The sequence below is a fragment of the Halyomorpha halys genome, unplaced genomic scaffold (genome assembly GCF_000696795.3).
Source record: "Halyomorpha halys isolate HHAL.00 unplaced genomic scaffold, Hhal_1.1 Scaffold464.1, whole genome shotgun sequence".
In the NCBI taxonomy this organism is placed as follows: domain Eukaryota; kingdom Metazoa; phylum Arthropoda; class Insecta; order Hemiptera; family Pentatomidae; genus Halyomorpha; species Halyomorpha halys.
Window position 1 is genome coordinate 38,690 of NW_027108519.1, and position 13,025 is coordinate 51,714.

The 13,025-nt window shown below is 29.9% G+C and overlaps 2 protein-coding genes across 7 annotated transcripts in view; one reads left to right on the forward strand and one right to left on the reverse strand.

Moving 5' to 3' along the window:
- The window catches only part of Nup35 (Nucleoporin 35kDa), a 22,715-nt gene continuing 9,690 nt past the window's right edge, over window positions 1–13,025 (reverse strand). Inside the window, exons 1-7 of one of the 4 annotated variants that reach the window (XM_014424323.3) lie at window positions 5,647–5,779; window positions 4,053–4,240; window positions 2,344–2,451; window positions 2,117–2,231; window positions 1,462–1,617; window positions 1,278–1,388; window positions 1–348 (exon numbers count right to left, since the gene is read on the reverse strand). In XM_014424323.3, the coding sequence (XP_014279809.1) occupies window positions 271–348; window positions 1,278–1,388; window positions 1,462–1,617; window positions 2,117–2,231; window positions 2,344–2,451; window positions 4,053–4,240; window positions 5,647–5,739 (849 nt within the window). In that variant the 5' untranslated portion in view covers window positions 5,740–5,779 and the 3' untranslated portion in view covers window positions 1–270. Of the gene's footprint in view, window positions 349–1,277; window positions 1,389–1,461; window positions 1,618–2,116; window positions 2,232–2,343; window positions 2,452–4,052; window positions 4,241–5,646; window positions 5,780–7,521; window positions 7,561–9,986; window positions 10,257–13,025 lie in introns of those variants that run through there. The other 3 variants (XM_014424324.3, XM_014424326.3, XM_014424325.3) reach the window with 3 other exon arrangements.
- The window catches only part of LOC106683087 (uncharacterized), a 16,733-nt gene continuing 14,165 nt past the window's right edge, over window positions 10,458–13,025 (forward strand). For 2 of the 3 annotated variants that reach the window (XM_014424320.3, XM_067046844.1), the window contains exons 1-5: window positions 10,459–10,868; window positions 10,961–11,068; window positions 11,488–11,541; window positions 11,891–11,964; window positions 12,041–12,117. In XM_014424320.3, coding sequence (XP_014279806.1) covers window positions 10,984–11,068; window positions 11,488–11,541; window positions 11,891–11,964; window positions 12,041–12,117 — 290 coding nt within the window. In that variant the 5' untranslated portion in view covers window positions 10,459–10,868; window positions 10,961–10,983. Of the gene's footprint in view, window positions 10,869–10,960; window positions 11,069–11,487; window positions 11,542–11,890; window positions 11,965–12,040; window positions 12,118–13,025 lie in introns of all 3 variants that reach the window. The other variant, XM_014424321.3, reaches the window with a different exon arrangement.

The window sequence follows — 13,025 nt, forward strand, 5'->3', positions numbered from 1 at the left end:
ACTGTTTTATTTATCATTTGATAAGATTTATATTATTAATTTACTTTTCCAAAAGGGGATTTTGCTTCCAGTAAAATACAGGAAACAATGCGTCATTAATAGGTCAATTATTAATACAACAACTTGAGCAATGTTAATTGAATGTAACAATATAATGGTCCATAACAAATCACATACACATTTATAAATATATACATTCTTAAAAACAATCACTTTTAAGTTCTTGTTTTCTCAAACTTAAAGAAAAGTTTTAAGTCCTCATTCTTGAAATTACCATCCAAAAAGAAGATCCATTGCACGAGACATAACAGAGTTATCTTTTTTTGGAATGTTTTCGTCAATTTGTGCCTGCAATGAAAATAAACTGCATTAATAGAAATAAAATATGATAAATGTATAACTGAACCAAAATTCAACGGAGTACAGAAATACTTATTTTTTCATGGCACTCAAGTCTTTTTTAGCTTTGAAAAAGATATTTCACATCAGGAAATATATTTCTAAAGTTTAACTGAAACAACTTTGTCTGTCCTTGCAGTTCCATCAGAAATTTGTTGTGAAAGCGATAAAGTTTTTGAAATATGAGAAATTAACCATGACTCATACAGAATTCTTCTGTCTTTGAACTTTTCTCTCCATCTTTCAAAGAATCCCACATAACTTTATTTAGTACCTAGATCACTGACAAACAAAGAGGAGCATTTTTTATTTTGGTCTTCAATCCACATTGGAAATATTTTCAGCTGTTGTTCTTGCCTTATCAGCCTGATTGTGAAGCGAACAAATTTTAGTCCGAGTATATCGTAAACTTTACTATTTGTTATCCTTTTCCAAAACGGTTTAACACATCTGATTTCATACTTAATGAAACACTTTTTCTTGTTCTGTTTTTTCAAATCACTCTGCACTATCACATTTTATAAGGTCTAAAACTGATAAAATATAATGAAGAATTTACTGCTACGAAGTAAAAGTTTACACTGATGTAATTTTAAAAATGAAAATAAAAGTGGTTTCCAAGAACAATGATAACAAACATCAAATGGTACAAAGTTAACACAGATAATGCCATAATAAAATATGCTTACATTAAACGGTTATTGGGCCAACACAAACAAAGAAATAGTAACGGAAGAACATTTTTTAAACGTGATTACTTTAACTGAGACATATGATATTTCTTTATAGCGATATTCTTTTTTATCAAAAAAAAAATGACAAAGTAAAATTATAAATACAATAAAACAATTATTAATAATAAATAAACAAAATTATACCAAAGGCTGTTTAGAGGGGCCAAGATGCCTAACACGAGAGGTGTTCAGAGGAGATGTTACCATACTTGAGTTAACAATATCTTTCTCCGCTTCTGTGATTCTTAATTCTGGCTACAAAAATAAATAAATCAGATTACATACAAGTGTAAAATTTTTATAAGATATATAAAAAATATTAACTTACAATTCTTCTCCTTTCTGTAACCCCAAGCATTATATTTCCAGCCACAACCCTGGTGTTGAACCCAAGGGCTTTCCTAACCCCAGCTCTATCTTCGTAGCGAATCATCATCCAATTACCACCATTGGGAGGATAGGAATGTTCAACAACTCGTCCACACTAAAAATAAATTATAATTAACCCATTTTTATGACTACTGTTCTCATTTAAGGGAAAAAAATTGTCAGTAAACATATCTTTAATGAAGAGAAGATAGTTGATCGTGGATAATATATATGAGAAGAACATGGTTAGGGGTGTGGTCAGAATATAACACAAATAAGTTGAAAGAACTTATTTGTATTATATTCTGACCGCACACCCAACCATCTTCTCCTGATAAAATTATTATCTCTAGTTCAGTGAAAAAGTTAACAAGCATTTGAAAAGTTATGCCAGATTTTTAATAATTTTCAAAATTATTTGAAAAAATGTGAAAACATAAATTTGTGACATTTTTTCACTCTTTTTTTAAAAATTGTACCTTTATAATACAAAACCTACAACAGTATTTTATGAGATACACCTATTATTAATCAATCAATCAATAATGTAAAATGTAATATTTGAGAGCAAAATTTAAAAGTAAATTTGTATTTTTAACTTAGGTATAATTTACCTGATTAAACATATTAAAAATATGAGAGGCAGCTGCAGGTGTGAAACCAAATACAACAACCCAAAGGCCATCTTCATCTTTGAAGCTGTTTTCCCCTCCACTTCTGCTTCCTAAACTTTATTTAATTTTTAGAAAAAGACTGACAGTATAAATAAAAAATAATACATTAGAGATAGTATTCTATTTCTGTTAATTTTGTTAAAACGGTTTAAGATTAAACATCTTACCTTGTAACCCACCCAGGGGAGAGGACCGAATTGTTTAATTTTGTAGGAGATTCTGTTTCATCAAATAAACTTTGAGTGGGAGGTCCATTGAGGCGTACTTTAGTACTCCTGTAATGAGAGAAATTTTTTAAAATGAGTAAATTTTAGGAATTTGTACAACTGGGAAATATTTAAAAAAAAAAAATTAAACTTCTGGTCGATTAACATAATAATATATAGGACGACAATAATCATAAATATAAATTATGAAAACAAAGAATAAAATGTAGTTTAGTAGGTTATTTGAGACAGATTCTAAACCAAACCTGCTATAACTTAAATAGCAGTTAATATTTCATTGGTTGATTATTCATCAATTTGGGTATAATGTTTTTTTTTTCGGAGCCTCTTTTATTATTAAATTTATATAATACATACATACAAATGACAAGTGTATAATGAGGAATACAAGTCTCATTAATCTAGAATAAGAAAATAGTTGATATGAGAAGAACTAATGTAATTTTTTTTTTTTAGTTTTAAATTATCTCATGATTTGTTGTCCTAATGATATGAAACATTGATAATTAGTAATGAACTACTGATTGGCAGACACCTTATATTCACTTGTTTTTTTTCTCTGTAATATTAAGAATTAAAGGCTTCATTTTTATTATACATTTTACATGATCAAAACTTTTTAAACTACTATTACGTAAAGATTATAACTTGATTGGCAGACACCATATATTCACTTTTTTTTTTCTTTCTGTAATACCAAGAATTAGAGGCTTCATTTTTATTAATAATACTTCATTTATTTTATCTCCTTACTCATACAATCCACTTTATTTATTCTGTAAAAGCGCTCAAATAATTCTTAAAATATCTTTATATACAAGGATTATCAGAATTATACAAAAGTTGAACTTTCATAGATTATGTTTATTTTATTTATGAGTATAATGTTTCATTTATTAGTTTATAAAGGCCTTAATTAGAAAACAGCTTACTAGGCTGTCTGTAGCTGAGGGACTTTAGATGTCTACCTTAGCAACCTAATTACTGCAGTGGCAAATGTTCGAATCCAGTCTGGGAGGGGTCGACATTTTGTGGTATAAATTCTCACAGAATGAAACCTTGATCGCTTACCCCAAACCAGAGTTGGACAACTATGAGACTAATAGCTAAAATTGTCATGGATACAATATTTATTTATCAATGATTCATTCATGAATAAGGGTTGTATCCTTGGCAATTTTAGCTATTAGTTTCAACTAGCTAATTTTTGCTCATCTCTCCCTCTAATATAGTTAGAGTAGGATGGTAATCTATAGATACACCCCTCCCAATATGTCACAAATGACCGAGTAGGGATTAAAAGAAAACAGGTTACTTCTGTTCAATAAACAGATATTGAGAATATACCAAGCCATAACATAAAAATATTTAAAATTATTAACTAAATGATACCTACACTTAAAGAAATAATTACTTGGAAAATAAAATAAAAATACTGAATACTGAAAAAAAAAAAAAATACTGAAACACTAGTGTGTTTCAATATTTTTTTTATTTGTTCCTACTAAGAAAAAATAGTGGTACAAGATAAAAGAAAATCAAGCATTTCTACTTTTTAATTATTAATGAAAATTCATAGTTCCATACAATATTTCTGAGTAAAAACATTTAAATTCTCATGATAAAAAAAGTGTATACAATTAATTAACCTATTGAATTCAGCCCTGATTGGTGAATAAGCTTTCATTCCAGGAGGAGAGGTGACATTATGTGTTTCCCTTCCGCCAATTCTTGATCTAGCTTCCTCAGATACTTCACTATCTCCGAGTAAAAATGATGGAAGATATGCTGATGGGGGAGTGGTTGGTGAAACTTCCATATCTTCAGAATTTCTTTCCTGAAAAACAAAAAAAAAATTGAAATGTTTTTAAAATCAATCATAGAAACCTATTATTATTTATTTATGAATCATACATCTTTTTAAAAGTGCAGTCACCTTCCATGATTACACTGCAGCAGGTTGGAGTGTCAATGAATTAAATATTCTTAAATAATAGTAATAAGTGTTAATAAACTTACAGGTTCAAACTATAAAGTTATTAATTAAATTATTTGTAGACAATAAAAATCATAAAATATAACCTTAAAAAGCTGATCGTCGAAAAAGATAAGCTGAATCGTTAACAACATAAACGGTTACCCAAAACTGCAAAGTAATATAGTCCATATCATTGGTGTGGAATGGTATTTCATTTCAACCCATTTTGTGATATCAAGACAAAAATAATTTGGAAACTAAGTCTGGAACACAACAAAAAAAACCCAGCCTGGACTGGATTTGGAAGTGTCGCTTCATATTCCTCTAAGATAATGCTTTAATACTTTCGACCTCCATGGTCTTAAATTGCTACTTATACTTCTATTATTACTGCTTTAGTTACAGCTGTCAACTTCCATTCGCTCAAAGGGGTTGATCAGATGCCGAACGGATGTCCTCTGCAGAATTTAATTTTTACATAATTAATTAATGTAAGGTAATAAGTGGAAGTAAAATCAACCCTAATGACATCACATGGTCTGTATAGATGGTAAATCATTTCCGAAAGTAGACAGTTTCAAATACCTCGGCTTCATAACATCAATAAATGATCAACAGACTGAGATAGACAAGCCTAAAACAAGCACAGAGCCTTCTCTGCCAAGAATTCTGAAATCCTGAAAAATCTCAAGAAGTATGAAACTAAGGCTGTACAATGCCATGATAAACCCAGCTCTGAGGAGAAGAACTAACAGTGAACTGCTTGCAGGGACTGATCAGGCAATATCCCATGACATGAAGGGAAATAGATTAAGATGAGCAAGACATGTGGCACCAAGCAATCTACCAGGACACCTCTACACAACAAAGAATGCCAGTATAGTGGCAAGAGATTAAAACTATTGAGAAGCAATGAAGTGGAAATGGTTTACAGTAATAACTAGTTTTAATAACTTCAATTATATCTTCTTTTTTTTTTTTAATATATAATAATTGAATATAATATCTACAGACATAAACTTCTGCTGTCATACAGAGATTCATTGAAAATATAAAATGGCGCTGTTCTTGGACAGCGTTCCAGTTCTCGCTAGTAAGTAAAAACTGGGGGATTTGACAGAAAGGTTGTAAGTAAAACGATAACTTCTAAATACCTTCAGTCCCAAAAGGAAAATATTAATTCCAGCATTCCTTTTGCTCTGAAAACGTTTTAATATACAACGACACAATACTAAATAAGGACTTAATAAGCAGATTTAACTTACACCGAAGTTGCAAAAATTTCTATAAAAAGCCTCCAAGTTCTTATTTCGGGTAAAACGAAAATCACAGTCATACTTTAATTCTATTGTACTCATGATAAACGGCCAAAATAATAGTTATTCAAATAAATAATAGAAAAGAATAGGCCATGTGGCTCCATTGTTAATTCACATTAAAATAATATATGTACATTTGGTTGACAAGATGCTTTATTAACAGTTGAATATGAAAATTCAGATATATTTAACATTTCTAATATGTCAATTAGAATGTGATCGAAACTACCAAAGCTAATTCATACAGTTGTACTTGACTAAACCTAGCTTCTTATCCTGGGGCGTACTATTTTGTAATCGCTATCCTAAAACCTCACCAAGAGGTTCCCTAGTCAGCGTCAATTTTGTATTAAGATTGAGGCTCGAGTCTTATTACACTTTTAAAAAATTTCTTTGGAGTATTGTTTTCATTCATGATAACATGATATAATTCAATCCATCCTCAAATCAGAGACCCTAATAGCTGAGATAATATATTCATGGCCAGTTTGAGGACATTATCCTTCACTTTCAAAGTAGAGAAAGAAAATAGTCTTAACCTTTAGGACAGACGTGGGTTGGTACGATAAGGCTGCAACGCTCGGGTCCAAAAAACCAGATTCCTTCAGAGGAAACAAATCTAACTGGCTTGTGACTACAGCGGCGCCGATTCGAATCCGGCCAGGGGGAAGGTCAACTTTAATTTCTGTGGTGGTCCCACGAAATGAAAACTTAACCCACTTCCATAGTTAGAACAGGGTGGTACCCTGTAGATAATCCTCCTATACGTCATAAATGACCAGTAAGGAATCATAAAAAAATATATTAAAAAAAAAAATGAAGTTCCTTCAATTCAACGAAGCCAAAATTCTCCAGTTAACTGATCCTTTTTCGGCCCGAATATTCTCGGTACAACTATATTTTCAAAAAACCTAAAGGCGCTGTTCTTCCCTGAAGCCACGTTTAGCATCCCTAGAGAACAGTAGACAGAATAATAATTTAGTGGATTCTGACTTAAGTTTCTCGAAACTTTTTCAAAGCGTCGAGAAATCAACATTAACTACTTAATAGTATAGTACATTCAACTAGCTTTAATAGATATCTATTTACATCTAATATTTATTTTCTCAAAATGAATTCACTATTAATTTTTCGTAATGAAATTTAAAAAAAGTGTACTAAATAAGCTATGTGAAATTTATAATAAGTGTATGTAATTAACTTCTTAGATTAATGATTTATTCTGATGGTTGTGACAGCTCTTTTAGCGCTCTTATGTCAACAAATTTATTTAACTTTAAATTATGTTCTATTAGGTTTTTTTTAGTGTTGTAAGTAGTTTTAAAGTTCTTCGAGCTTCGAATGAAAAATTACTATTTTATAACAGTCACCACTTTTTAGTACCCCTAACTGGAATAGTAGATGGTTGGCAGCTACATCAATTTCGATTATTAATTATATGTAGTATTCATTAAATTAATAACAAAATTAAAATGAAATTATTGTTTTTGTTTTCTTCTCTACCCTTCTTTCCCTGGTCAGGGTACCAAAGAAAGTGAAACCCCAAGTAAATAAAATTCCTTTTCAAAGCCATTCAATTATTATTTTTATTTCTATACTTCTTATGAATGAATTTCGACCTTGGCGGTTAAAAATTAATGGTGTTTTTATTTTGGTCCATCTATTTCTAGACTCGCTACTAAATCACTCGTAAAAATAAAATAATCTGTAAATAAACTTTCAACTGGTCGTGACATTTATTCAGAAATAAACGAATACTAAATATTAACAGTATGTTGAAAGATTTGGTTTAAATTGTTACTCTAAGTCCTAAATATTTACCTTTGTAGGGAAACGATAATTCATCTTTTACTGGTCACTTGATATGGCAATTACTTAATTTCGTTATTTTCCTATTATAATAATTGCATTATCATCTATTCTAAGAAAAATTGAAGAAATGCCTGCAAAGTACAAACAAATATAATGCAACTTCCTTTCTATTTATCTTACTCTTCATAATAACCTATATTTCAAGCCTAATGATTCGTCCTTCCAAAATATTAACTACATTTTTGGAATAAAGGTGTCCAGGAAAGTAGTTTTCACTTAAGTAAGTTAAAGCAGTGGATATGATAAAATAAACTTGATATTGGATCAGTTTTACACTAATCTCCAGTTTAGTACGGAATCGGACGAACCGTTTTCGAAATCTAGGCATGGATGAAAATACTTTTTCGTGTGGGAAAGCAGTGGATGAAATTTAAAAAAAATTATATGAGACAATTTAAGCACCGACCAACACAATCCCTTAAAATAACACCAAAATCAGGAATCGAAAAAACAGTAGCTATAATCCATGAACAAGGGCTCCTTAACAGATGAGCAACCAAAATCGTACTTAGATGTCGAAAACGTTAATGCGAGTAAAATAGATGTTCTATATTTTTTCGTTTATTCTCATTTTCATTATTAAGTTGAATGATACTTACAAACCATATTTTTTTATTGCTATCAAGTATGAACTGGTTTTCGTTGTCGAGCTGTATAAATTGATTGAAACATCTTAACTATATATTACTTTCACTTATCAATATATTAAACTTATAATAAGAGAAAGTATTACTACGGTGCAAATTTTCGATGAAAATACATGTTTTGAAGTCTCTTAAGTGCAAATAGCCAAGTACCACAAATGTGAGAAAAACTTAGCTAAAAAACGAAAAGTGGCACAAAATTGAAATTACATAATCAGGACAGGTGTATAGTCTGGGATGTGACGGAAACTTTTTCGTAAAAAGCGACTCACCATAAATGCCATTTTATAGAATAGCTTTTCTCAAAAACGGTTCTAACTCGGTACATCGACATAAAATTAGCTGGTCTCAAATATCATATAGGTTTTATCCTCATTAGGGATATTCATGATGTGTTAAATGTAAAATGTTGTAATAATAGGATTGTGAGCAGCCCTATTTAAAGTCATATTAAATGCATAAGAGCTCCTAGCGGATTTTTTTGAGCAACTTGTTTTATAACCTTTACTTCACAAACTTCATGTTATTGTTTACTTCTAACTTTTCATTAAAATAATTTATTGCAACATGCCCAAAGTAAGTGGAAAGTAGAATTTTTGTGAAAGTTTGGCTACTGTCTTGTTGATCTTCTGACTTGTGAGGAAGAGAATCAAGATGAGCTAATTGTCAACTGTCATTACATTATTATTATTGTCATCTATAGCTTTATTAGTTATAAAAACATCCGAAACAATACAAACACAATCGAAACACAAAACACGGGCAAGTAACCTAACACGACAACAAATAAAACGGTGACAAAGCTGGTCTGTTGCGTGACGTCATTATCCATTTAATAGACCTAGTAACAGACTCTCAACCATGTTATATGTTAACTAATCACTAAAGATAATGAATATCCGTCCGAAGTACCTGTAATTTTCTTTATTAGAAAAATCACCCATCATTCTTACAAGTCATTAAAAATGGATAAATATAAACTATGAAAGCATTAGATAAATAACTTGATAAGATAAGAGGACTAATGTTTTTTTCAGGTTGAATACACATTTACGGAGGTCAGAATAGTGATTTAGAGGTTATATTATACATCATTGGATAAAACAAAGATTTAAGCAAAAAAATCAACAAAGAAAGTTATAGAATGTAAACCGCATAAATTACAAAACTGTTTTAACAAGTATTTTAACTGACGGGCGCAAGCGCAAGGGGTTTTCCATTTCGGCAGCCTGATAACGTTTTCTCGTCACCATAGTAACTTTTAATTCCACATATGTATATATGAGCCTTTTAGCTGACAGGATAACTCCATAAAACCATTCTTAGTATTTTCAATGTTGATTCTATAAAAGTTGATGAACAACAATAAATTGGTTAAGATTATAATTTTTTTATAATAACTTTTTGTATATAACAAATTATAATTTTTTGTAATAATACCAAATACTATGATTTGGTTTTTCTACTATAGTTTCTTCTGTTTTGAAGCTACTGAGGATTAATTTCATATCAAAGATTGCAAGTGAAAGTTGTGAGATGAACGCATCCCACCATTTTTTTTTTATCCTATGTCCCTTACTAAGCAGTAAAAGTTCCATTTAATGTACAAACCATATTTTAAAATTTAATGATTTTTTTTTTTTTTTAAACAATCAAGTTAACTTTTAAACGAATGGTTATAATATTCCAGAAAAAGTATAGTTTTCGAGTAATTCGAAACATTTTTTTTTTTTTTTTTTTTTTAAGTTCGTAAAGTAATTGTTTACTTACTACCAAGGTAAGAAGAGTATTGTAATGTATTGGTCAAATCTTCGATGTGCCGGTTTCAACGAATCTATACGTTTTAGAGAACCATTAGTTAAAAACATTTTTTTTGGCCATTGGTCTGTCTGTGACACTTTTATCTCAAGAAGGGATGGACTGATTTTGTCACTACTTTTTCTGTTTCGTTGGATTTCTGCTCCCGATCCAATAGCCGTAAAACCTTTTTGTTCTAGACTAACGCCAAAACAGATCAAACAAGTTTTATGAAACTGCTTAAACATCACATTTTCATATGTTCATTTGAAAGACGAATTATCTACAATAAAAAAAATCGAACGGTAAGGATCCTCTCCAATATCTCCTTCGATTCGTAATAAACAAAAAAAAGCCTCGTTAGAGATTTTCTTTTTTTTTTTTTTTTTTTGCATTAGCCTGAAAATATATGTGTGAAACGATGTGAATGAAGTACAAGAGATACTCTCTATTTTAACGCAAATAAAAATATACAAATTTAATATGACTTGAGAAATTCATATGTATGACAATCATACAAATTTTAGTTATCCTTGTCATATAACGGATATAAATTAAAACGAGGAGGCAAAAATGAAATATTCGTGAGCGATATCAAGAGATTACCTAAATGGTTAACAGATGACTAACCAAACAATTTATTTCGCAGCATGTGTGAATAGAAAATTGACAAGCATCTCTGTTAAAGCATTTTTAAGTATCAAACCGACACAGTTAGGTTACAGGAGATTGGAAGGTTTACCTATGGGTAAACTAAACGTAAAGTAAAAAAACAAAAAAAAAATAGTGTTGCATAGCAGTTAAATCAGCTTAACTACCGCGACGGAAGGAACAGCTATCGTTAATCATACTGAGGTACTTCAGTTACTTGTTTGTAGCAATAAACTGGTTTGGAAAATTAAATGATAGTTTTATTTGGAAAGAAATTAACTGATATACCAATCCAGGTCCAACCTTAAAGGATAATATAATGGAAGGAGACTTGATAGAAAAAGAGTCCCTTGAGAACATCTCAAATGGAATCTTCATTATCTGCCCACGGTGTAAAGGAAAAGGTATAATGAAACCTTTTGTACTAACATAACCTTAATTTAAATCTCTTTGATGCATTAAATGTCTATAAAGCTATTTATTAAATTAATTTATCTAACACCATAATCCTAATGTTTACCTATAAGATTTTGGAATATGAACTGTATAAAACATTAAATAAGAACTTCTAGAATTATTCCTTCATCCTGTGCCCTAAACCCTTTATCTGTCATTCTCCAAAGGGCTAATAGCTGACAAACCTCACTATTTGGGAAGGGATTAACATTATATAAACCTTATTTTCATGGTTTATAAACAAATTATTAATTTCCAGGAAAATCTGTTAAATTAAATGTCTAAGCTTAGTTAAATGTATATAGTGTTTAATAACAAATAAAAATATATAATATCTGATTAATTCGATTAACTTTTTAAATTTTAGGATATTGTGAAGAGACAGAGCTGGATAAAGACCTACTCCCCGAACTTGAGTCAAGTAAATTTAGCCTAAACATTAATTTAATACAGAAGAGCATTAATTAATTGAATATTACATAGGCTTCCAGAAAAGTTTAATTAAAAATGTTAAAATAAATGAAATAATGATAATAACCTTGTACATTAATAACAATACATAGCTTAAAAATTTAAAAAAATAATAAGTCAATTAAATCAATATTATTGATTCATATTTTAATTGTTTGAAATTAAATTTATAATTGCAGTTATACCACTTTATAGTCAATTAGTCTTAAAATAATCATTTTTATTTATGTGGAAACTTGGTTCTTACAAGTGTTATTTTTACTCCAGTTCAATATTAATACAAATACAATTTGTTACAGGTGAATTTACACTACCCGTTATAGGTTCTCCAAAAGCAGCATCATCACCAATGATGAGCAAATATTCGCTAAAGGTAGATTAAGAAGCGTATTTATAGCACAAAAATCATGCATGGGAAAAATCTTTAACTAAATTTAATGTTTTATTAGGAAAAATTTGACTACCGACTGCCGAACTTACTTCCTGAAGTCCAACCTAAGCCAAGAGCAAAAGTTAACAGCCATCTGTGAGTGTATGTTGACTCTTCTTACTATTTTATAAAGTCGCAACTAGTTTAGAGTTAACTATTAATAAAATTAAAGGAACCATTATACCACAATAAATTTTAGTACTAGTTCTCTCACAATCTCACTACTCTCAAATAAAACAACTTAATTACAGAACATGGAAAATTTTTCAAAGTTCATTATGAAAACCAACCTTGATCTCAGTCCCAGCAATTGAAAATAACAAACCTTCCAAAAAATATGGAGATATTAAATTTTGTGTAAATGTAATAGTCAAAACATTATTGCGAATGAAGTCTTATCATTAGCAATGAGAAACTGTTTTACATTTCAGTACATTTTATTCATTTATACGAACGACTTTCCAAACATACATTTTCAAGTCCCATGTTCTATAAATATATATAACATTTAATAAATCTTCATGACAAGCATCAATGCTAAAATAAAACATAATGCTAAAAATACATTGAAATGCTATTTAAAAAGGATGTTCATGAGATCACAAGCAAACAATTGAGGGGACAAAAAGGATCTGAATGCCCTGAAATGGGATACTGCAGAAAAGATAGAGGTAGGCTACACTACTTTATTAGATAAAATATAAACTATAAAGTGCAACTGTGATAATTTTTCTCCTGCACTCTTCAGTTCGAAAATTATATCACTTTTGAAATATTAACTTAAAATGGGACGAGGAGACTTTAAGATACTTTAATAGAGCAATATTTAAAAAGCGCCTAGAATTGAAAAAAACGCATGAAACCCTCCTCTTACTTACCTGACTTTTCAAACAAACAATTAAAGTGATTAGGTTAGTCGATGTATGAAATGTCATAATCTTGCAAGAGGAGTCATAACACAAAAAAAGGCAATCCTTCCCAGCCGGGATGAATAACAAAACTTT